The sequence below is a fragment of the Chlorocebus sabaeus genome, chromosome 21, assembly GCF_047675955.1.
Source record: "Chlorocebus sabaeus isolate Y175 chromosome 21, mChlSab1.0.hap1, whole genome shotgun sequence".
NCBI classification, from domain to species: domain Eukaryota; kingdom Metazoa; phylum Chordata; class Mammalia; order Primates; family Cercopithecidae; genus Chlorocebus; species Chlorocebus sabaeus.
In genome coordinates this window covers 54474555-54496669 of record NC_132924.1, presented here as the reverse complement: position 1 = coordinate 54496669, position 22115 = coordinate 54474555, and the positions used below count along the sequence as shown (strand labels likewise).

The window sequence follows — 22115 nt, the reverse complement described above, 5'->3', positions numbered from 1 at the left end:
TATTCCCTTCCCATTTCCCCTTTTTCTTTCCTACAGAGAATCCTGAGGTAGTAAAGAAAGTGGTCCTGACTCTAAAATATGCTGTCTGGGTAAAAACAAAACAGGGAGGGAAGAGTAAGCACACTAGTCAGAATGATTTCTGGGAATTTGCCAAGATGGCAGAGCCCTGGTAAGACGTCAGGCATGATTCCTTTCCTGTTAATATGCCTACCCCAGCCCTTAGCAACACACACACACACACACACACACACACACAAAGAGAGAGAGATTGCATGCCCAAAAGATTGCATGCCCACAGTACTACTAATTATTTCTCTACTGTACTTTCATTTGTCATCAGAGCCATTTACCAACAGGCAAGTATAACAAAGAGGTCTGGGTTAAAATGAGTAGCCCCAGAAAGAATCTGTTTCTCATTACCTCCATGTCAGTGTGAATGTGTGTGAATGTGAGTGTGAGCGTGTGTGGAGGCAGCAAAAAGTTTAGGTAAACCACCTTGGTCCTTCTCAGAAATCAAGAACACCCATGCTATGGGTTTCAAGAGGACAGGAAGCCAATGTTTAATAAAACCTACTATTTATCAGCACTGCCGAGACATATTACATACATTATCTCATTTAATCTTCTAACAATCATAGGAAATAAGTTTTGGGTTTCGGGTTTTTTTTCAAACTCCTGGCCTCAAGTGGTTCTTCTGTCTTGGCCTCCCAAAATGCTGGGATTACAGGTGTAAGCCAGCACACCCAGCTCTTCATGCATGGAGTCACAGGGAAAAAAACCATGGCTTTGAATCATTTGGTCTTGTAGAACCTTGGTTCTATCATTTACTAACAATTTGAGCTTTTGCAAGATCTCCATATGCAAAATGAGGATAATTATATCTGCCTTGTAGCATTGTTGAGAGGATTCAAGATATTGTCTGCAAAACATCTAAGTCATAACCAGTCACACAACACCTGTTTAATACGTAGAGATTTAATTGTTATTCACCAGACCTTTTTTGAGCACCAAACTAATAATAGGTAAATTAACAATTTATGTCTATAATTGAATATCAGGTTACCTAATTACAGACATAAATCAGATTGCACCTGCACTTTGCAGAAGCTTACAATCTGGCTGGAGAGACAAATGACTATAAAATAAAATATAAGCATGTGAATTAGCATAATAAAGATATTAACAGAATACATAAGACTCTGAGGCAGAAATGTTTAATTCGACCTTAAGGAATTGGGAAAGTTTCATATAGTAGAGGAGATGTTTGATCCAAACAAAGAAGTAGGAATCATAGCTAATCTGATGGAAAAGAAAAGAAACAAAAGTAAGAGTATGAGGCATAAAATGATGTTAAATGTTCTAGGAACAGTCAGCAGCCCTGTGAGCCTAACAGGCCAGAAACAAGGTGACACTAGGGCCACTGTCTGGAGCAGCATGGTCCAATGCAAGTAGACAGTGAGCCACATTTGTAATTTTAAATTCTCTACTAGCCACATTAAGAAATAAAAAAGGTAAATTATAATTAATACATTTTACTTAACTCAATAAACAGAAAATATTATCATTTTGACATGTAATCAATACTTTTTAAAGTATTAATTATTTTTTACTATCTTTTGATGCTAAGTCTTTGAAATCTGATGTGTATCTTATACTTACAGCACATCTGAGTTTGGACCAGCCACATTTCAAGTGCCCAGTAGACACATGTGGCTACCTTATTGGGCAGTGTGGTTTACAGTGATTAACGAGGTTGAAAGCTCAGGTCAGAACCATGAACAGGACCAACATTTAAGTCAGGTGGGAGTGGAAGAATACAGAGAGATGTCTTGTAGGGAGCTGGAGAAAAAGAGAATTTCAAAAAGAGACTCATCATTTCCAAAGACAAATTGTCATCTTTCACTCCCCAATATAGTCATCTTCCAGGGTTCTCCACCTCAGGGAAGGGCACCAGAATCCCTCCTGTGTCAAACGGGAACCTAGGGGTCATTTGTGACACCTCCCACTCCCTCTGCCACCATATGCAATGCATCCCAACACCTATCAGTATGCCTCCTAAATCTCTCTCTAATCCATCCACTTCAGTCCTCTACCACGCCTCTCCAGTCTACAGCAAACTGATCATAACCTCTTGTTCAGAGTACAACAAAGTCCTTAGTACTCTACTCGCACCCACTCTAGCATGCTCCAATTTATTCCCTCCATTGCTGCAGAGCAATTTTTTAATTTTAATTTTAATCTGAGTAAAACCTTCTGAGGCCTTTCCCTAAGACAGAGCTCCTTACAGGGCCCTGCCTCTCCATTCCATCTGTCATCAGTCACCTCTTCGCTCCCCACCCCAGCAACGTTGGCTTTTGTTGAATTCCTTGTACTTGCCTTGCTCCTCCTGCCACAGGATCTTTGCACAGTCTATTCTGTCTGTCTGGGATGCTCTTACCTCTCTCTTTCATAGTGATTCTTACCCTTCAGATCTTATGTTAAGCAGCATGGCTTCAAGAAGGGTTTTTCTGATAAGATGAAATCGCTATTTTAGTATTGATACCACTGGTTTTTTTTCTTCTGAGCATTCATTACAGTTGCAACTTTGCATTGAATGTTCTCCATCTCCTCCCCACTAGACTGTGGGGATGATGCATATGATTTTGTTCAGCTTTGCATTCTCAGTGTTTACCTCATTACTATCATTCACTCAATCATCCATGAAGCAAACATTTACTGAGCATTGACTAGGGAGCAGGGGTTCTGCTAGCTGCGGGAGGTGAACAAAACTGGAAACCTGTTCTAGGTTGAAGGAGCTGTGGGTGTAGAAATGCTCCTCTGGAGTTCCCTGTGGTTTGCTTAGGTTTTCCACTAGGAGCAACTGTATATAAATCACATAATGATATCAAGTACCTATTACACAATTTCTCCTACCAATTCACCCAGACACAATTAATCTTTTTTTTTTTTTTTTTTTTTTTTTTTAGCTGAAAGAGTAATGAAACTACAATGAAGAGGAAAATTCAGCTAAGAAAACCAAATAATATTCCCTATCCCTGGTACTGATTCTAACCAAAAGCAAATCCTTCATTTCTCTAAGATAATACATAAAAAATGGTTATCCAAGACTGAATTGAGGACAGAACTTTACCCTTTTTTGATAATACAATTATGAACAATTTTATCATATTTTCTTAACATTACAAAGATGTTTTAGCAACTTTTAAAAATCATTTCCCAGATATGTATGGCACCAACTTTAATATTTCAAGTTTTATTGCATATATCTAATGCTTTCCAAATGGAAGAAAATGATAGATGAGCATTTTGTAGGTGCAGAATGGTTCAAGTATGGTCAGGATACATTCTCAGCTGAAACTCAGTGAAGTGATAACTGTATACAGAGATTTGGCAGAAAGGCCAAGAAAGCCTCCTTTTGGAAAGAGGAAGGAAGGAAGGAAGGAAGGAAGGAAGGAAGGAAGGAAGGAAGGAAGGAAGGAAGGAAGGAAGGAAGGAAGGAAGGAGGAAGGAAGGAAGGAAGGAAGGGGTGAATATTTATCAAGTACTTGTTAAATCAAGCTCCATTTTTAGCACCAAGTTTCTCATTTCAGAGGAAGTGTTGTGTTATAAAAGGCTTGTTTTTAGAAAATTTATCAGAATAAACTTAGTGTACATTAGTATAAAGACAGTTGTCAAAATACTTAACTACGTAATTAAAATGACCAACACATATGGCACTTACTATGCAACAATTGCTGCTCTATGTGACTGACATGTATTAACTCATTTAATCCTCACCACACCTCTAAGAAGTAGCTACTATTATTAACTTACCCCATGAATGTGAAGACTGAGTCATGGGGAGGTAAAGTAACTTGCCCAAATCAAACAGCCAGTAAAACATATGACTGGGTTTGAAACCCAGCAATTTGACATTAAAGCCAGTACTCTGGACCACTATGCCAAACTGCCTCTTGAAACTTTTCAATTCTTCTTTTAAAGTATTTGAAAAATTGTATGACCACAGACTAAATTCATATCTTTATTACAGGATGAAAAATATAAACGTCATATAATTACAATCTACTCATAATTGAAAATCCATCATATGAAGACAAAGCATCTCTAAAATAAAATATAAGCCAAGAGGAAATATAATTTATCCAAGCTGATGCACATGCTATTTCAGGTACATAAAGTCTACCTGGTTGTTACTTAATGTTAAAAGTAATGTAAATTATAACTGGCAATACTGTGATCACACAAGGTAAATCTACATACAAACCAGTAGTGAATTGTACTGAGTTTGGAACAACTATTATGTCAAATCTCCAACTAAAATCTTTTTTGAATAACAGCTACTTAGGTAAGAGAAAAAGTCCAGTCCACATACTCTACCTACTTGTGCTTTCTAAAGCAGAAAAAACTCCATAATAACAATGAATTGGTGAAGAATATAATAAAAATTATATTGAACCACATTTTCGTAACTCTTAACTCATCTTCTAGAATGCTATTGGGTTTAACCACATGAAATCGATAATATTTGATCGTGTTTGGCCTACAAACATGGCAATTCATGTGTTTCAACTAATAGGAAAGTCATACTTCATTATATTTAACAAAACCTAAGAAAATGCAAGTCATTTTCCCTAAAAGGAAGGACCAGTCAGCAGCCCATTAGGAGAGCTTTTGAGAATTGCAGCTCTAGAAGACACTGTTTAGAATCCTCCAGCACAAAATGAGTTGCTGGTAAAAATTCAGGGTGGACATGCTCCATTAACCTGAAAACAAGGCCATTGATTTATGAGAGCAGATGAGTGCATATGACAGTGTGATAATGTTTCTTAAAAACTCACCCTTGGAGACTGGGAGGAGGGAAACATGGGGAGTTATTGGTTAATAGGTACAGAGTTTATGTTGAGACAATGAAAAAGTTTTGGGTATAGATAGTGGTGATGGTTATACAACATTGTGAATGTATTTAATACCACTGAATTGCATACTTACAAATGGTTCAAATAATAAATATTATGTTATTATATATTTTACCACAATAAAAACACCCTTGGAATACAATTAATTTTCTCTGTTACAAACTTGCTATTGCAACTTACTTGAAATAAATAAGGACATTAATGTAATTACAAAGAAAACATTCTGACATCCCTCTGAAGACACTGCAGTGGCTGATCCTGTTCCACATTAGTGCCCCCCTTTGACTATGCATGCAGGTTAGACTCAGCCACTTTGTGGGAAGTGTTGGCAGCATTTTCAGTTCCTTGGTCCATCAGAGCTTTTACCTGACACACACACACACACACACACAGACACACACACACACACACAGAGTATATATACCCCATCTGCTGAGAACCACATGCATCAGCAATTTGGGAATAGAAATCATCTACCTTGAAGCTATTGGCTGACATCCCACATGTTCTGGCAGCCACTTCAAGTTGTCACTATCACTTGTCTCACATCAAACGAGTTAATAAGCTCATTTAGAGTCTTGGTGGGCAGATGTGCATGTAGGTCAAAGCCTTCTCTACAGCAAGAATTGCTGGATTACTAATGATTCCTTCCCTTTAATTAGGCCCAGAACAGAAATAGCATTTAGACTTTGACATCTCTGAAGGAAAAACATTCACATCGTTTGGCAGCTTGACTATGAGTCTTCATTTAACAGCTATTTATAATTAAAATGGTAAAGGGATTCTTCCTATATACTGAGCAGGCACAACCTTGTTCAAAGTTGTTATCCTGCCAGAAGAACCAGAAAGCAAATTATTGTTTTTGGACAACTAGAAAAGCTGACATGTTCAAGTACCCTATTCTTAAAATACTTTACATGAAGCCAAAAATACAGTCATTCTGTTGAGAGAATTGTGAACTTAAAACAGTTTTTTGTTTGATTAATTATTCTTTACCAAGAAATATAGGTGTCTACATGTTTTCACTTGATTTACTTCACTTCAAGTGATAAATTATAAGGAATTATATCCTGTTACAAATCATGACTTTTTAAGTGGTTGAAAGCAACATCATGATGTTAGGAAATAGGTTTTTGAGTTACATAAGAACTGAAATATATCTACACAAGATGCTTGTTTGAGGAGAAAGTTTAAAATTCTTTATAGTTGTTCATATTTGTGATGTTGAACTACTTCCAACCCGCAACTGGAAACATTAGTTATGTTTAGTAGGTTGACCTAGCTACCAAGCTAATTTTGAGCCAAACCAAGTACTTAAATAATGACCAAAATAAGAATGTATTTTTAAAACTACTAAATCTTCATTAATGATTTCTGTTCTAATGAAAATATTGACATAGAAAATGTAAGACTCTAAGTTGTACACAAGAAACTGTAAAAAAAAAATAAGAAATTAAGCCCCGAGTCTTCATGCCACTTTTAGAAGAAAGTAGAAGTAACACATTGGATTAGTTAATGCACAGGAAGCTTTTGATGGGGGGTCAACGCTGTCCTGTTTGTCTTTATTACCCAACCATGTTAGAAGAATGGTCAATATTCCTAACTGCTACATCCTTCTCTCTGGTTTTCTCCATGACTCATTGCCATCTCCTTGACCCTTCTACTGAAAGTATTCTTTCAAAGCTTCCCAATGACCTCAATATTGCCAAATTAAGTTACCACATAGGCAACTGCACACATGACCTGTCTTCAGTATGATACTGTTGACCACTCATTACATTTAAAACCTTTTATTCACTCATTCATTCAAGAAATACTTGTTGCTTCATGTAAATGTGTGTGAATGAGTGTGCAAAGCAGAATTTTTAAATCTCCCAGATAGTGGTGTTCCTGACCCATTATTCCCAAATCTTCTGATTTAGACTTTTTAAAAATAGTGATGGACCTGTTCATATCTGTCTAGTTCTTCTGCCAATGATTCCTATCTGAAAGAAGACTAGGAATGTTTAATGGTATAATACATGGAAGCTCAAAGGAGAGAAAATTGATTAGCACACTTCCAGTTCTCAGAAATACCCACACATGCATTCCTGATATAATATCTGAAGGGAAGACAGCTAGCCCTCTTGCCAAAACCCTTTTTCATAGAACACTTTAAAGAAAACAGGATGTTGTGTAGGGATGTTTAGTATGCTTACAGTTTTAAGTTCAGGGTCTGTACATCTAGCTATTGTTTACTTAATCTCCTCATTAGTATATCATTAACCTGAAAAATATATCCTTTGCTTGGGAACCTCAGAAACTGGGATGGAAACTTGACAAAGTAGGATTCAGAAAAGTAGGGTATCCAAAAACTGTGGTGTGGTGCAAACTTTAGGGTGAACTAAATGTTTCATGTACTACCCTTATCACCCTTCGTGCAATGAACTCCTCTTCAAACATGGTTGTAGTTCATTCACTGATAGTAGGTCTTTTGTCCATTTTGGATGAATGTTTAAGTCATTTACCCTGACCATATCCATTTATTAAACTGGACCGGTCTAGTGCTATTTCTCTATGAATTTTCTTAATATCGCAGAAGCTTAAATTGAACATAAAGTAAGACAAAGTATCACAGGTAAAAGAATGCTAAGTTTCTTACACTTGACTGTACAGCAAGAAAAAACACTTAGGACAAATATCCTGCAGGAATATTATGAATGTCCTATAGTAGAACAATGGAAGGAGTTAGGAGAAGGGAGGCAATTCATCTTTTAAGATAAATATATAATATTGCAGTATTTTTTAACTGTTTGAGGATTAGCATATGGTACTTTCCATTTGGAAAAAAACATCAGGGATATCTCCTTGTGCCCTTTAAGCCTTGAAGCTCTAACGCTGGGATACTTCGAAATGTCACCAGCTGCTTCCTGCACATGCCACTGTGCAGTCCCTCCTCCCAAGGCACAAAGAGAGTCTTGGAAAGAGTGGATTTGCATGAGATTTGAGAAGGAAATGCCCTTCAGATATAACCTCAGAAAGACATCAAGAAAATGGCAAAAATTACCTAATATAGGCTGGGCAAACCCAGTGTTCCACTGGGTTGATTTGTTCAAAATTAGTTATGGTAACTTGTCCTCTGTGATTTGAAAGGCCTACCAATCATGAGCCATTCTTCCTAGTAATTAAAGGCCTTTTTCAAGGGTGAGATGTGATTGCAACCTGAGCCACCATGACAGCCCCATGGAAGGCAGTGGTGTTGTGTTTTTAGGGGTTCAGTCTTTCCTCAGAGCACAGTGCTCTCTCCTGAGTCACAATTTCAGTTTGGTCTCAGGGATAAGGCGTCTTGGGCACCTGTGTGATTACAAATCTGATTTCAGAGATTATTGAGATGTTCCCTTTTTTTTTTTTTTTTTTTGAGACAGAGTCTCACTCTGTCACCCAGGCTGGAGTGCAGTGGTGCGATCTCGGCTCACTGCAACCTCTGCCTCCTGGGTTCAAGCAACTCTGTGTCTCAGCCTCCCGAGTAGCTGGGATCACAGGTGCCCACCACCATGCCCAGCTAATTTTTGTACTTTCAGTAGAGACGGAGTTTCACCATCTTGGCCAGGCTGGTCTTGAGTCTTGAACTCCTGACCTCTTGATCCACCTACCTCAGCCTCCCAAAGTGCGGGATTACAGGCGTGAGCCACCGTGCCTGGCGGAGATGTTCTTGTGAATGCCACGAGATGACCTTCATGTGTGGTAGAGGCTGAGGTGGACTCTGAGCTAAGGCTTCTTTCTGAGAAACATCTATGTTTTGTTGCTTAGGCAACAAAGTCATTCAGGGCAGACTAGGAGCTACTTTACATGTGGAAAGTATTATTGACAGAAATAATCTGTGAAACTGGGCCAGGAGCACATTTTTTCCTGATTTAACACGTTATTTTTTTTCCTTTTGTTCTTTGGCCACCTTTTCTGAAAACCCTTTAATGAAGAAAAGTCAATCCCTAAAGCAACAGAAAGTGAGTGTAATTCAAGAGAAAGACCATTCGTAAATTCATAGACATAGGCAGGCCCTATCTAGAACCTCTCATGGAATCTTTGCAAATGTTACAAGTCTAAAGGTTTCTATTTTAAGGTCTTATATGAAATATAATATTCGAAAATGCACAATTAGCATTACTGTTTTCTTTCTCCCAAGATATTCCCTTCCTTTTTCCTGCACTTTCAGATGAACATTAAAACCTGGTAGAAATGCACCTTTCAACAAACTGTTGTCCCTAGCCAGAGTTTACCAGAAGGCAAGACAGATAGAACTTTACATTCTGTCAGAAAGAAATGCATTTATTTCAGTTCAAATATTCAGGAAATTCAGCAATTTTTCCTAAAGGGATAAATATAATATGGTAGCTAAGAGCAGACTTCTGGGTTTCAATCTTCAGTCTATCCCTTACTAGCTCTGTAGCCTTGGACCCATTGCTTAAACTCTTCGTGCCTTAGTAGACTAATCTGTACAACAGAAATAAGAATAGATCATGTCTCAAAAGGTGGTATTAGTATTAAATGAGTATTTAAAACTTTACCTATACATAATAAATATACAAAAAATAAATGTTAGCTACTATAGAAGTTTCAAAATAAATAACCTTCCTTGTGCCCATTAGAGAATACAGAATTACTGAATTTTAGAGGGTTTCTTTGCACAAATTGCAAAAGCAGCTTCTTTTAAAATTGTCTAATAAAATGATAATGGATAAAAGTAAATGTCACTATAAAATATTATTTCCAGATTGAGGAACAAAAATAGCTTATTATGTCTTCAAAGTATAGTACCTTCTGGGAGGCAAGATGAAATCATTCCCTGAAAACTGATTTTTATGACAGTATACTAATAAATGTATAAAATGAAAAAAATAGCTGATGATCAATATGACATGAATCTGCAGCTAACAGATCCAAAGAGTAGTAGAAATTATATAGAAGTTAGTAATAGTTTCAAAGTAAGAAAGTCAAGACCTTAAACCAGAACTATGACTAGAGGGAAAAGGGGAAACTCACACCCACTTCATAGACTCCCAGCAATCCCCAACATCCCCTAGAAATTGACAGCTTTCCAATTGGCAATGAACTTTTTTCACTTGGCAGTGAACTTTGTGATTAAAACTTAAGTGGCAATTTTATGTCATGTATATTTTACAAAAGAGAGGCCCTTGGGAAATTGATGAAGTGCTCAAATGCTTTTGGAAAAATGACTCCTTTTATGATTATGCTGTAAAAGTCAACCACAAAGTGCTATTATGTCAGAAAAATTATAACCAACTCCCCAAAACACACTTGACGCATTATTAAAAATTAATGCACTGTTGAAATTAAAAGCTAAATTTTATTGAAATAATTTTTAACCCTAAGTGATAACACTATTAGACATAAAGAATTGAGCCAGGTATGGTGGCTCACACTTGTAATCTCAGCACTTTGGGAGTCCAAGGCAGGAGGATCCCTTGAGGCCAGGCATTCCAGACTCAACTGGGCAACAAAGCGAGAGCCCATCTCTAAAAAAAAAAAAAATTTACGATTTAGTCAGACACAGTGGTGTGTGCCTCTAGTCCTAGCTATTTTGGAGGCTGAGGCAGGAGAATTGCTTGAGCCCAGGAATTCAAGGTACAGTTGGTTATGATCATGCCACTGTACTCCAGCTGGGGCAACAGAGCAACATCCTATCTCTAAAAAAGAGAGAGAGAGAGGAAGAAAAGGAGGAGGAGGAGCACCTTTTTATGGACCATTCCCTACCATACCACCACAACTGTCAGCCACAACCTGCATCACCCAAAGCTACAGGCACTATTTCCAGGCCAGCACCACCTCAGTGCCCTCTACAGATGATGGGACCTCGCTGGGACTCTGCTTCAGGCAAGCCATTTGATCTCCAGGCTTTATTTCTCATTTTCAAAATGAAAACGCTAAGCCAGTATGATCTCTAACATCCCTAGTGGCTCAAACATTCTATACTTCTATCACTACTGCAAACCCCAGCTCTGAACCCTGACTTTAAGCCTCTTTTTCACAAACATGAAAATTATCATCTTAGGTAATCAAATAATTCTAAAAATTGTGTGAGCTGTCAAAATATATTTTTTTTTTTACTGTAGGATTGTACCTGTAGCCAACGCAATTTTATGAAAACTTCTGTTCATCAATATTCAACAAGGCCATTTCTTTCCCCAGAGAGAATTAATCGTAGGCAAGAAGTGAAAAAGACAGTTTCCCCAGATGAAGCCTAAGCACATGCCTGCTGAGAAGCCCATTCTATTTTAATTTGCCAATTAAAAGTGGCCTGGTAAATCACACGCTGTCATTATCTCAATAAAAATACTATACTTGTCACTCTCTTTCCTCTCTCTCAAGTAGCCCAACTGCTCCCTACAACCTCAGTTTAATATCATCACCCTTAAAAAGCTGGCTTTCTTTAGGGTCAGTTGAGGATGGCATCTTCTGCTTTTATTACTGCCACAAATTCCATACCACTCAAATTACTAAGTCGACACCATTTACTGGATATTTACTATGTCCGTGAAATTTACTAAACATTGAGAAGAGTTAAAAAGGAACTAAAAAAGCTTGTTTTAGCAAATTAATGGTCACTCTCATTGGAAAAGAGAGCCTTATAACCAGGCTTTTAAAGATCCCTCCCATCTGCATCTTTTTGTTCTGCATGGCTTGTATTCAACCCCTCCCTATCTGTCTTGGCTGGTTTTCTGTGGACTGATATTACAAGCATGGTGCTGATGGTTGAGAATTCCCTGTAATTAAAAAAGGCTTGATTTCTGTTGGTATAACAATTGTAAATGTCCTTCCCCTATAAACTGTATATTGAGGTGGCATTACATTTGAGAAATAGAGTGGTTTGAATTGTGTCGCTTGTTATTGCTTTTCGGTTTCCAATGAACCATAAAATAAATAAAAATCAGGAGTAAGAAGGAAACACAGCAAAGATTCTAGATAATGGCTTATAGTTAATAATGCCTCCCTTTGAATAATATAATAATAAATGATAAAGGTATGCTGCCAACTTCCTGAATGCACTTGGACTTGATGCTCTGTATACATCTGCAGGTTATTATGCATTTCCAAAGGTACTTCCTCAAAGAATCCATTGACTTTTACCTAATAAAACATACATTACCATAGTGCACTAGGGGAAACGCACTCTGCCTGTCTTTAATCAAAGGGTAAGATTACCTTATTGCCTTGAAACCCCTTTGGGCCTGGGTCTCCTGGAGGTCCACTAATTCCCTGCTCCAGGATGAAAACCAAGAATTAGTTCTGTGTACAAAAGGCCAGCAGGAATGAATCATTCTCTAGGGTCCCTGGAGATCCTGGCGTTAGAAGTTAGACTGTGTAACTCAGAGCTTAATTGAAATCACATTCATTCAAGAAGTAGGATGAGATAAAATTTCCTGCGTCAAATAAGTAGCTTCTAAAATAGCACTTATGCTAAGAACAAACATTTAACTAACAAGATGTTTGTTTACTAAACCTGTGTTTCCAATGTTATTCCAACGTTCTTGACTCTTTTCAAAAAAAGATTTTGCCAATTAAGCATCTTCTTTTTTAAAATATCTAAGGCATATGTAACTGAAGTTAGAGCTTCCAATGAATCCGTGATAACCAGAATTACTGCCTGGCTCTGACGTTTCCAGGCTAAGGCAAAGAAGTTAGTGGTTAACTAGATGGTGTCTAGGAAATTCTGGGTAAAATTATAATTTTCTGTAGGCTTTTTGAAATACTGAAATTAACTCCTCACATAGAGCACCACTATAACTTTAGAAGAGGTAAGTTCCTAGGCTAGGAAAAGATTCAAATTATTTTCTGAAATCTACGGATGTCTAACTTAAATGCCTTAGAGAATCAGTCCATATTATAGAACATTATCTATAGTTATAGAACAATATAAATACTGTGATTTAGATAAAATGCATAACTTTTCAAACTACATTATAGTAGCAGTGCAAAAATAGTTACATCCTGTTTTTAGCCACTTTGACTTTCTGTCTTTCCAGACTCTGAATTTTTTAACTTCACCCCCTTAGCTACTCACTAATACTTGCCTGATGGTACCTATCTTTAGGGAGTTTTAGTTAAGTCAATGAAAACATTAGGGAAGTTGTTTCCAAAATTTGTTGCACATTGGAATCATCTGGGGATCTTAAACAGTATTAATGCCTGGCTTCAATCCCTAGACATTCTGATTTAATTGGCAGAGGGTGCAAGTGGGTAAGGGGATGTTTTAAAAGCTCCCCAGGTGATTCTAATCCAAAGTTAGATTTGGTTTTAACCCCCTTACCTGAATTCCTCTTGGTCCCTTTGGTCCATATGGTCCTGGGGATCCCTGTGGAAAAAAATTGAAAATAAGTCTCTCTAAATATACATCTTCAATGTGCAGTGATTTTAGATAGGAGGGAAGGAAATGTATTCTCAGTAATTGCCATCTTCCCTACTTATCTTAACATCAAAGGCAATAAATTGAAATAATCCTAATTAACAAGCCAAGGGGCAGGAGTGTCAAACTTTCCTTCAGTAAACAATCTCCATGAAAATACAATTTTAGATGTAAGTGCCTTGCCTACATATTGACATTTTGGTCATTTTGGTTAGAGTAAAGAAATTATTTTATTTTATAAGATTCTTTAGAGGGCTATAAACTTACTGGAATATTATTTCCTTCCAAAAGGGTAATGGCAGTTAAATTAACAATGTAGTGCATTTCCATGATATCTAGATCACTCTTTTGCTCATCTTCAAAACATTGAACTTGGCAAAACACTGTTTATAGTCAATGCTCTTCTAATAGAAAATATTTCATTCTGTTCCATAGCCAGGAAACCCTTTAAAATTTATTTTGTGAGGGAGAACATAGTCTAGTTTTTATTTCCCCAGATTTCCACTTCCTTTTTTTTTTTTTTGCTTATCAAAGTATAACCTGTTAACTATTGACACACTTTGACAATTATAGAAACATGTAAATAAACAATTTGAAAAATCACACAGAGGCAAATGCTGTTAACATTTTAGGCATATTTTCGTCCAGTTTTATTCTCAATATATTTCTCTTCAAATCATATGATCAAAGTGTATGTCTGATTTTGTGTCCTACCTATTTGGCCTTACATTGTATCAAAAATATTTTTCCTTTTTCCACGTCATTAAAAACTCATAGTAAACAGATAATATACAATAATAGGGAACTACCATAATTTATTTACTCATTTCCCTAGTTTTGACCTAAGTAATATTATAGTGAACATCTTTATGTATAAATCTCTGTCCAACTTCTGATTCACTCCTAAGAATAGTCTCCTAGAAGAGGATGACAGAAGCAGAGACCATAAGCACATTTAAGGCTCGCTGGCTCTCTTTTGTCTCACATGCCATATATAGAAATAAAGAGAGAGAAACTTCCTCCATAAAATTTGTTTGTTAATCATTCCCACTACCTGAATATGAGAGAGTGTATCTTCATCTTATGGGCTCCCCATCAACAATTAGTATTACAAATTACTTCACTGTTTGCTAATTTGATAGGTGATATAATACTTTTGTGTGTTTGGTTTTGGTTGTTGGTTTTGTTGTTGTTGTTGTTGTTTGAGACAGGGTCTTGCTCTGTTGCCCAGGCTGGAATAGCTCACTGCATCCTCTACCTCCCAGGCTCAAGCAATCCTCCCACCTCAGCCTCCTGAATTGCCCACGCTGCTGATATAATATTTTATTGTTTTATTGTTGGTTTTGTTTTGTTTTTGAGATGGAGTCTTACTCTGTCGCCCAGGCTGGAATGCAATGGCACAATCTCGGCTGACTGCAACCTCTGCCTCCTGGGTTCAAGCGATTCTCCTGCTTCCTGAGTAGCTGAAATTACAAGTGCACACCACCATGCCTGGCTAATTTTTGTATTTTTAGTAGAGATGGGGTTTCACCTTGCTGGCCAGGCTTGTCTCAAACTCCTGACCTCTGATGATCCGCCCACCTTGGCCTCCCAAAGTGCTGGGATTACAGGCATAAGCCACCGTGCCCAGCCTATTTTGTTTCTTTTGAGACAGGGTTTCACTCTGTTAACCTAACTGCAGTACAGTGGCACAATGACAGCTCAATGCAGCCTCAACCCCCTGGACTCAAGAAATCTTCCCACCTCAGCTTCCCAAGTATCTACAATTACAGGCACATGCCCAACTAATTTTTAAATTTTTTGTAGAGACGGGGCCTCACTATGTTGCCCAGGCTGGTCTCAAACTCCTGGACTCAAGTGATCCTTCCACCTCGGCCAAACATTTTAATATATTAATTTCACTTATCTGATTGCTACTGTATTAGGATATTTTTTCTTATTTATTAGCCATTTTAATTTCCACTTCTGTATCTCTTCATGTTGCTCATATGTTTTTCTAAATAAACTTGTATAAACTCTGTGTCAAGGACACGATATCTCACCAGCTCTAAGACACATTTTTTCATGTTTTTATATCTCTGACATTGTGGTGTATTTTACAATCAATTGCACCTTACATTTATAATTGGCAGTGGGTTTTTTTTTTCGTTATTCCTTTTTGGCATGGAAAATAATGGGACATTTAACAATCCCTGACATCTTAGTCAATGAAATATGATATCCTTTGTCAACCATTTTAATTTCATCTAGTTTTCCCAGATATTGTTTGACTTTCATTTCTATTCTATTCTATGTGTGTCCCTTTTTCTGTATTTCCAATATCCAGGTCCATCTTGCATGTTCAGTTATACTCCAGGAAGAACCTATTTATTTTCACATTTCCCATTTTGACTAGAGATAATTACCAAGCCTACCTTTTGCAGATCCACCTGACCTTTAACTCTACAGTAGTTTAAAAGCATTCAGAAATTCTTAATCTATTTACAGTATTTAGTTCCATGGGCCAATGTGATTATCTCACCCTCTTCTCCTAACCTACTGCCTCATTTTCTCTTCTTGACTCCCTTCCAGAATTATAACATAGAAACTGAAAAAGTGTGGTATCTTGGTGGCATGATGTTAATAGTTCTTAATATAATGAAAACTATTTATTTTTACTCTGCACTTTTTTGGACCCTTTAACATCATGTTTCAGATATACTTTCTGTATATATTTGGCCTTTTGAGGAACTATTTAACATCCTTAATATTATTTCCAAATTTAAGTGCTTTCTATTTATTTATTTATTTATTTATTTTTGAGATGGGTCACTCTGTCACCCAGGCTGGAGTACAGTGGCATGATCTCCGCTCACTGCAACCTCCGCCTCCTGGGTTCAAGCAATTTTCCTGTCTCAGTCTCCTGAGTAGCTGGCACTACAGGTGCACACCACCCTGCCTGGATAATTTTTGTATTTTTAGTAGAGATGGGGTTTCACCATATTGGTCAGGCTGGTCTCGAACTCCTGAGCTCAGGTGATCCACCCACCTCAGCCTCCCAAAGTGCTGGGATTACAGGCATTAGCCACTGTGTCCAGCCTATATTTATTTTTTAAATAAAGGTGAATATCTATCCAATTGTCTGTGTCTACATTTTCAAAAGTCCAAATCTCTATGTCTAGTTGCACCACACTGTTTGTAACTATTTCACCGACTTATTTCGGAGTTCTTCACACTAGTTTGGAAAGTGCCTGTTTTCAGTGTTTGCATCTGGAAAGCAATTCTACTCTGACCCAACTGCAGCTTTAATTAACTTCGCTGGTTAAATAATTCTTTTTACCGTAACATTCAGGAGGTGTGGCCTCCAAGGTCAGGGTGTCACAAAATGAAGTCTTAATGGTCCATAAGAAAGGCATTTGGGGGCTCTATTATTGAGTCAGGCATCACTTTGTTTTCTACCACATGTTTTACAGATGTGAAAAATTGAGCCATTGATTCCAACTCTAGTAGTGAGATCACCATAATTCAGCCCAGGAATTTCCCCTTAAGGAAACGCAACCCAAAAGGGATCACAGCTGTAAGCATTTTAAAAACATGTTCCTTACTTTGTCACCTTTTATTCCTGGTTTACCACATTCCCCACGTTCACCCTAAAAAATAAATAAGTGAAATAAATAAGAGAACACTTGCAGTCATTCACTATTAAGAATGCTTGTTTGTTTGTTTGTTTGTTTTTTAAATTCCCAGCACTCGTGTAACATAAGCACTCCGCTGCTTTCTACACAATCTTAGCCTCAATACTGTGGGTTGTATGGGCATTGAAATCTGATTATTTTTACCCATGAGTCATCCTTAACTTGACTGGAACAAATCAGGAACAATGTAATAAGATTTGATATTTTTAAGAAATGGATGAAACTAGAAGAAAAGAAACCTAGCATCTAACCACATATTAGAGGCCCTTTGCATATGTGGTTTAACTGAATCCACATAATGGCCCGACGAGATGAGCTTTATCATTCTTATTTTATAATTGAGAACATTTAAACTCAACAAGATAACTTCCCTCTATCAAATAGCTAGTAAGTAAAAGAATCAGAGTCTGAACCCAGATACTCTAACTTGGAATTCCTATTTTTTTCAAGAACACCATGCTTCAGCCTGAGTACCAACCTTGATCACCCAGTAGTGTTCACCTGGAGAACTGTGAGAGACAGGTTCTGAGATAAGATTGCATCGTGAGTTAGTGGGAACAGGTGCCATGATGAGTTAGCGAGGTCTGCTGTAGGAGAGCGGGACTTGGCAGCAAGCATGCTGCATATTTTTCATTATTATGCTCTACTTCCCTGTCTTCCCTAGAATATTGCTAAAAAACATTTGAGTTGTGCTTTAGAGTTTATCAGTGATAGTGTATCATATTTTATCTCAGTTAATCTGACATTAACTGTCTGAGATAAATATTAATCCAATTTTATAGACTAAAAATTTGTAATTAAGAAGGTTAAGTAAAGAGAATGTGGTATACAAGGGAATATTATTTAGCCTTTAAGAAAGAAATCCTGTCATTTGTAACAACATAGAGGAACCTGAACCTGGAAGACATTATGTTAAGTGAAATAAGCCAGGAACAGAAAGACAAATACAGCATGATCTCACTTATATGTGTGATCTAAAAAATTTGAACTCACAGAAGCACAGAGTAGAAGGGTGGTTACCAGGGGGAATGGGTGGAAACTTAGGAAATGTTGGTCAAAGGATACAAAACTAGTTAGATAGGAGCAATAAGTTCAAGAGATCTATTGTTCAACATGATGACTATCATTAATAACAACGTCTTGTATTGAAAATCACGAAAAGGGTATATTTTAAGCATTCTCACCACAAAACCTGATCATTATGTGAGGTGATGCACATGTTAATTCGCTCAATTTAGCCATTTTACAATGTACACGTTTATCAAATTATATTTTATACAAGACAATAAATATGAACTTTTTAGATTTGTCAATTAAAATTTTAAAATAAAAATAAATATTTTTAAAAGGTTAGTGTCCTCAAGTAGAATGAGAATTGGGACCTCTGAATACTAATTCATTAGATCAGACTTTTGAGGTTTCTAATAATTAGAACTAAAAGGTGACAGTCAGAAAAATGACTAAAGTTTCATAATCATATTAATATTATCTCATTTATAAATCAATTTAGAATTTTCAAAATGCTTTTATATATATATCGTTATTTTGATCCTCAAATCAATTCTCACTTTCAAGATAAGGAAACACAATTGGAGATGTCAAATGATTTACTTAAATGTACAGGCTACCCAATGACTCCTAGTCCAGTGCTCTCAACACTAGCTTCTGCTGCTGCTGCTTTATTCTGCCTCTGTACTGCTCTACGGCGTGTTACTGGAAGTGCCACTACACAATGACATAAGGAAATTGCATTCAAATGTAAATCAATGCATTGCTTCCTTCATCATGGAAGTCTTGCTATAAAAAATAAATGTCAGGTGAACTTTAAACAGTATACGTAGTGATATAGTGGATTTATATGCTGGTGGAAGCTTTATCTTGCTGCAGAATAGCAAAGCACAGACTGGCAACCAGCTTGCAGACCACAGTTTTAATAGCAGTGCTCTATGGAGGGAAATCACAATTGTAACTTCCAATTATGAATGTAAAGTGTGTGCCATAGCCTTTACATTATTGCTAATCCCTATAGTGGCCTTGTGAGGTACATATACATATCTCCACTCACAGATAAGCAAAATGAGGCTCAGAGAGATAACATACTTTGTTCATGACCACAGACTTGAGTCTGTTAGGCTCTCAAGTCCATGTTCTTATCAGTCACCCGTAGCTGAACAAGGCACACACTTATAGGCTGCAAGTCACTTTCCATTAACCTAACATTTCTGCCTAGGGTACTGCCTGGGCTCTTCCAGGCATCAGAAGCAGGGAAGAGGGAGGTGTGACTCTTAGAGCCAGCTATGCCTCTGATCAAAAGCAATCTGTTCTCTCTTCACATCCTTTTGTGAGTCAAACTGACCCAGGAAAAACTGAGCTTTCATTTAGAACAAGTTGAACATTTATTTCTGAATGCAAATGGAAAATCACTTTTGAAAAATCAATTAGAAAGCAATTAATTTAATAATTTTGGATGGGAATAAAATGAGTCAACCACCAAAATATAAAACAGAAAAGTACCATAAATACACTCAAAATGCTTTTGGCTAGAATTTACATTCCATTTGTCCAGACAGATTTGTTAGCTATAGGGGCCGGAGGAACAGCATTTGTTTTTTGCAGGGCACAGATTGCCATCAATGAAAATATTGTATTCATGTTATTTGCCTCTGCAAAGGCGTTTTCCTTTTTGGTAGGCTCATTAATCCCTGTGGAATGGCCACAACTACATAGTTTCAGAGAGCGAGTACTTCAGAAAGCCATAAACAGATCAGCTCTGTTCTCAGCCTCTATTTTCTGATGCTGCTGCTCCTGGTGAAATTCTGGTTTGAATGTCGATGGTTCAGGGTCACTTTCCTCTGACAGCTTGTATTTTCCAAGTGAGAACTCTTCCAGTGAATCAATAATTCTCCAGAAAGTAAAATGAATCTTTTCAAAAAATATATGTATAAAGCTTCCTTGTGTTGATAACTACCTCACTATATAAATCAAAATGGAGGAGGAGGGCACCCATAATTTTCCTCAACTATATACACAGTTGATAATATTACAACTGTGAAAATTTTTTAGTTTTCTCATACTAATGTTTGTTCCTTTCCTCTTCATAGTGGCACTTACATTTGTAGACAAGCCAACATTTTGGAATACATTGTCATGCCCACTATTTGGTTCTCTAACCACTCTGTAAATTAGGCAAGCCTGTACAAATTTTATCCACTCAGTTGAAGAAACAGATACTCCAAGACGTTGAGTTACCCAAGTTCTTAAGGCTGCTAAGTGTAGAATCATGGGATTTCTTACACTCTTCCCCTTGGAGGCCTAACATTTTCAGCAATTAGGATATATTTATTGGCTTGCATGTAGGCTCACCCCTAATATTTGCAGGGCCCAGGGCAAGAGTGTAAGTGGAAGCCCACATACCATGTGTCTAAATAGTTGAAAGTTATAACTAAACTAATAATGTTCTGGCTTCCTTCTTTAACAAGTATGTCTTCAAAAGGAATAAAAAATTAAAAGACTTGTGAATCCCTCAGAGGTCCTTTCCAGACATAGACCCCTGCAGCCTGGCCCCCACTTCACTTCCCACCTCCAACTCCTTCCAAAGCAAGAAGAGCATGAGCACACATGTGAAGACGCCCCCGACAGCACAACAAAGCCCCCTACATGACCTCTCCTGCCCCAACAAACAGCTCCCATTTGGCTCCCCCTCCAGCCTAGAAAGATGTTGGATATGGAAAGGAGGTTTTTGTATGCCCTCCCAGCAGCAGGCCTTTTGGGGTCTTGGTTACCCAATGTATGATCCAGGAGAAGGAAGCACAGACCTCCTGCAGACTCCTGGCTCCATGGGAAGTAGGGAGGCCAGAGGAGACTCACAGCTGGACCCTCTAAAGTTCCAGCCTCTTTCCCATGCCTGAGGGTTGTAGCCCTGTAGGATGGAATGGATGATAGGTGCATGTTCTGATTCAGATAGAAAATCTGATAATAATGAGAACTGTGGGACAGACTAACCAATGAACCAGTGAGTACTCTCAGAGGCTCCTGAGCCCCAGTACAACTTGTTAAACCCTTTTAAAGCAGTTTGGTATCCTAATTTGTAACTCACAAATAATCATCAAATCATCTACCAACCCATACCTTTAGTTTGCTTGTTTGCCAAATTTACTCCCCTGAGAGCTCTACCCAGTTGCCTAATTCAACGAAGTCAGTGGCTCTTCACTGCTTAGCCAGGATAAATCCTCTCTTTCCCCTGGAAGAGGATTTGGTGTCTAGGTTTTCATAGGAAGTTAAGCACCAAGGGAGCAACCTACTTGCAGCATTGCTGAATCTGTTTGTGTAAAGAAACTTTTAGCCTGCATACCTGTGCTGCATGGCTTATAAACTGGGGTTCTCTATTAAAATAATTCATGTTTGCAAAGCTGAAGGAGGCTGGATTCTAATCTCAGGAATCTTATGGTACCCTCCATCCCTATAACACACATCCATATGTTAAGTTCTATTATTGCTTTATGTTAACTAAGGAATGAGGGAATCCAGACTTACAAAAACAAAGAAAATAACTTTTATTAAGTTCATAAGTACATTTCTGTTTCTGTTTTTCTTTTTGAAATTCTGGTCTATCTATTTGTTATTACCAGCTTACCTTGTCACCCTTGTACCCAGGAATTCCCTAATTTAAAAAGAGAAGAAAAAGTAAAATATGATACTCTAAGGCAAAGTTAGAATAAGGATTAGGTATTTTTCAATTACAAGGTATAACAAAAACACATCTATACCGTCCGGAAAATTAGACCACATAAATGTAAACTGTTTCATTTCTCTTTGTGCTTGGAGAAATGTGCATTTACTGAGGAGAAGAAAATAATCTGTTTTCTCTTTATCACATTTTATTCTCTGTTTCAGGTATTTTTTCATATCCATTTTCTTGCCCTTCGGCCCCAAACTAGAGGCGATAATGTACACTGAAAGTCATTGTAGAAGTGATGGCCTATAATGGTCCCTTCAAAACTGTTATATTGACTTTTAAACTATGAACTATTGCAGCTAAAAATGTTTCACAGAGACTCTGAAAGAAATTGGCTTTGAAAATGAGCTGAGGTAATGGCCTTTAAAATGTGTATAAATATTTGTATC

General features: G+C 37.4%; 1 protein-coding gene across 2 annotated transcripts in view; it reads right to left on the bottom strand.

Annotated features, from left to right (window-relative positions):
- The window catches only part of COL28A1 (collagen type XXVIII alpha 1 chain), a 184727-nt gene that overhangs the window by 142827 nt on the left and 19785 nt on the right, over nt 1-22115 (bottom strand). For both annotated transcript variants that reach the window (XM_073009112.1, XM_073009113.1), the window contains exons 8-11: nt 21625-21651; nt 16902-16946; nt 13222-13266; nt 12117-12170 (exon numbers count right to left, since the gene is read on the bottom strand). In XM_073009112.1, the coding sequence (XP_072865213.1) occupies nt 12117-12170; nt 13222-13266; nt 16902-16946; nt 21625-21651 (171 nt within the window). The remainder of the gene's footprint in view (nt 1-12116; nt 12171-13221; nt 13267-16901; nt 16947-21624; nt 21652-22115) is intronic.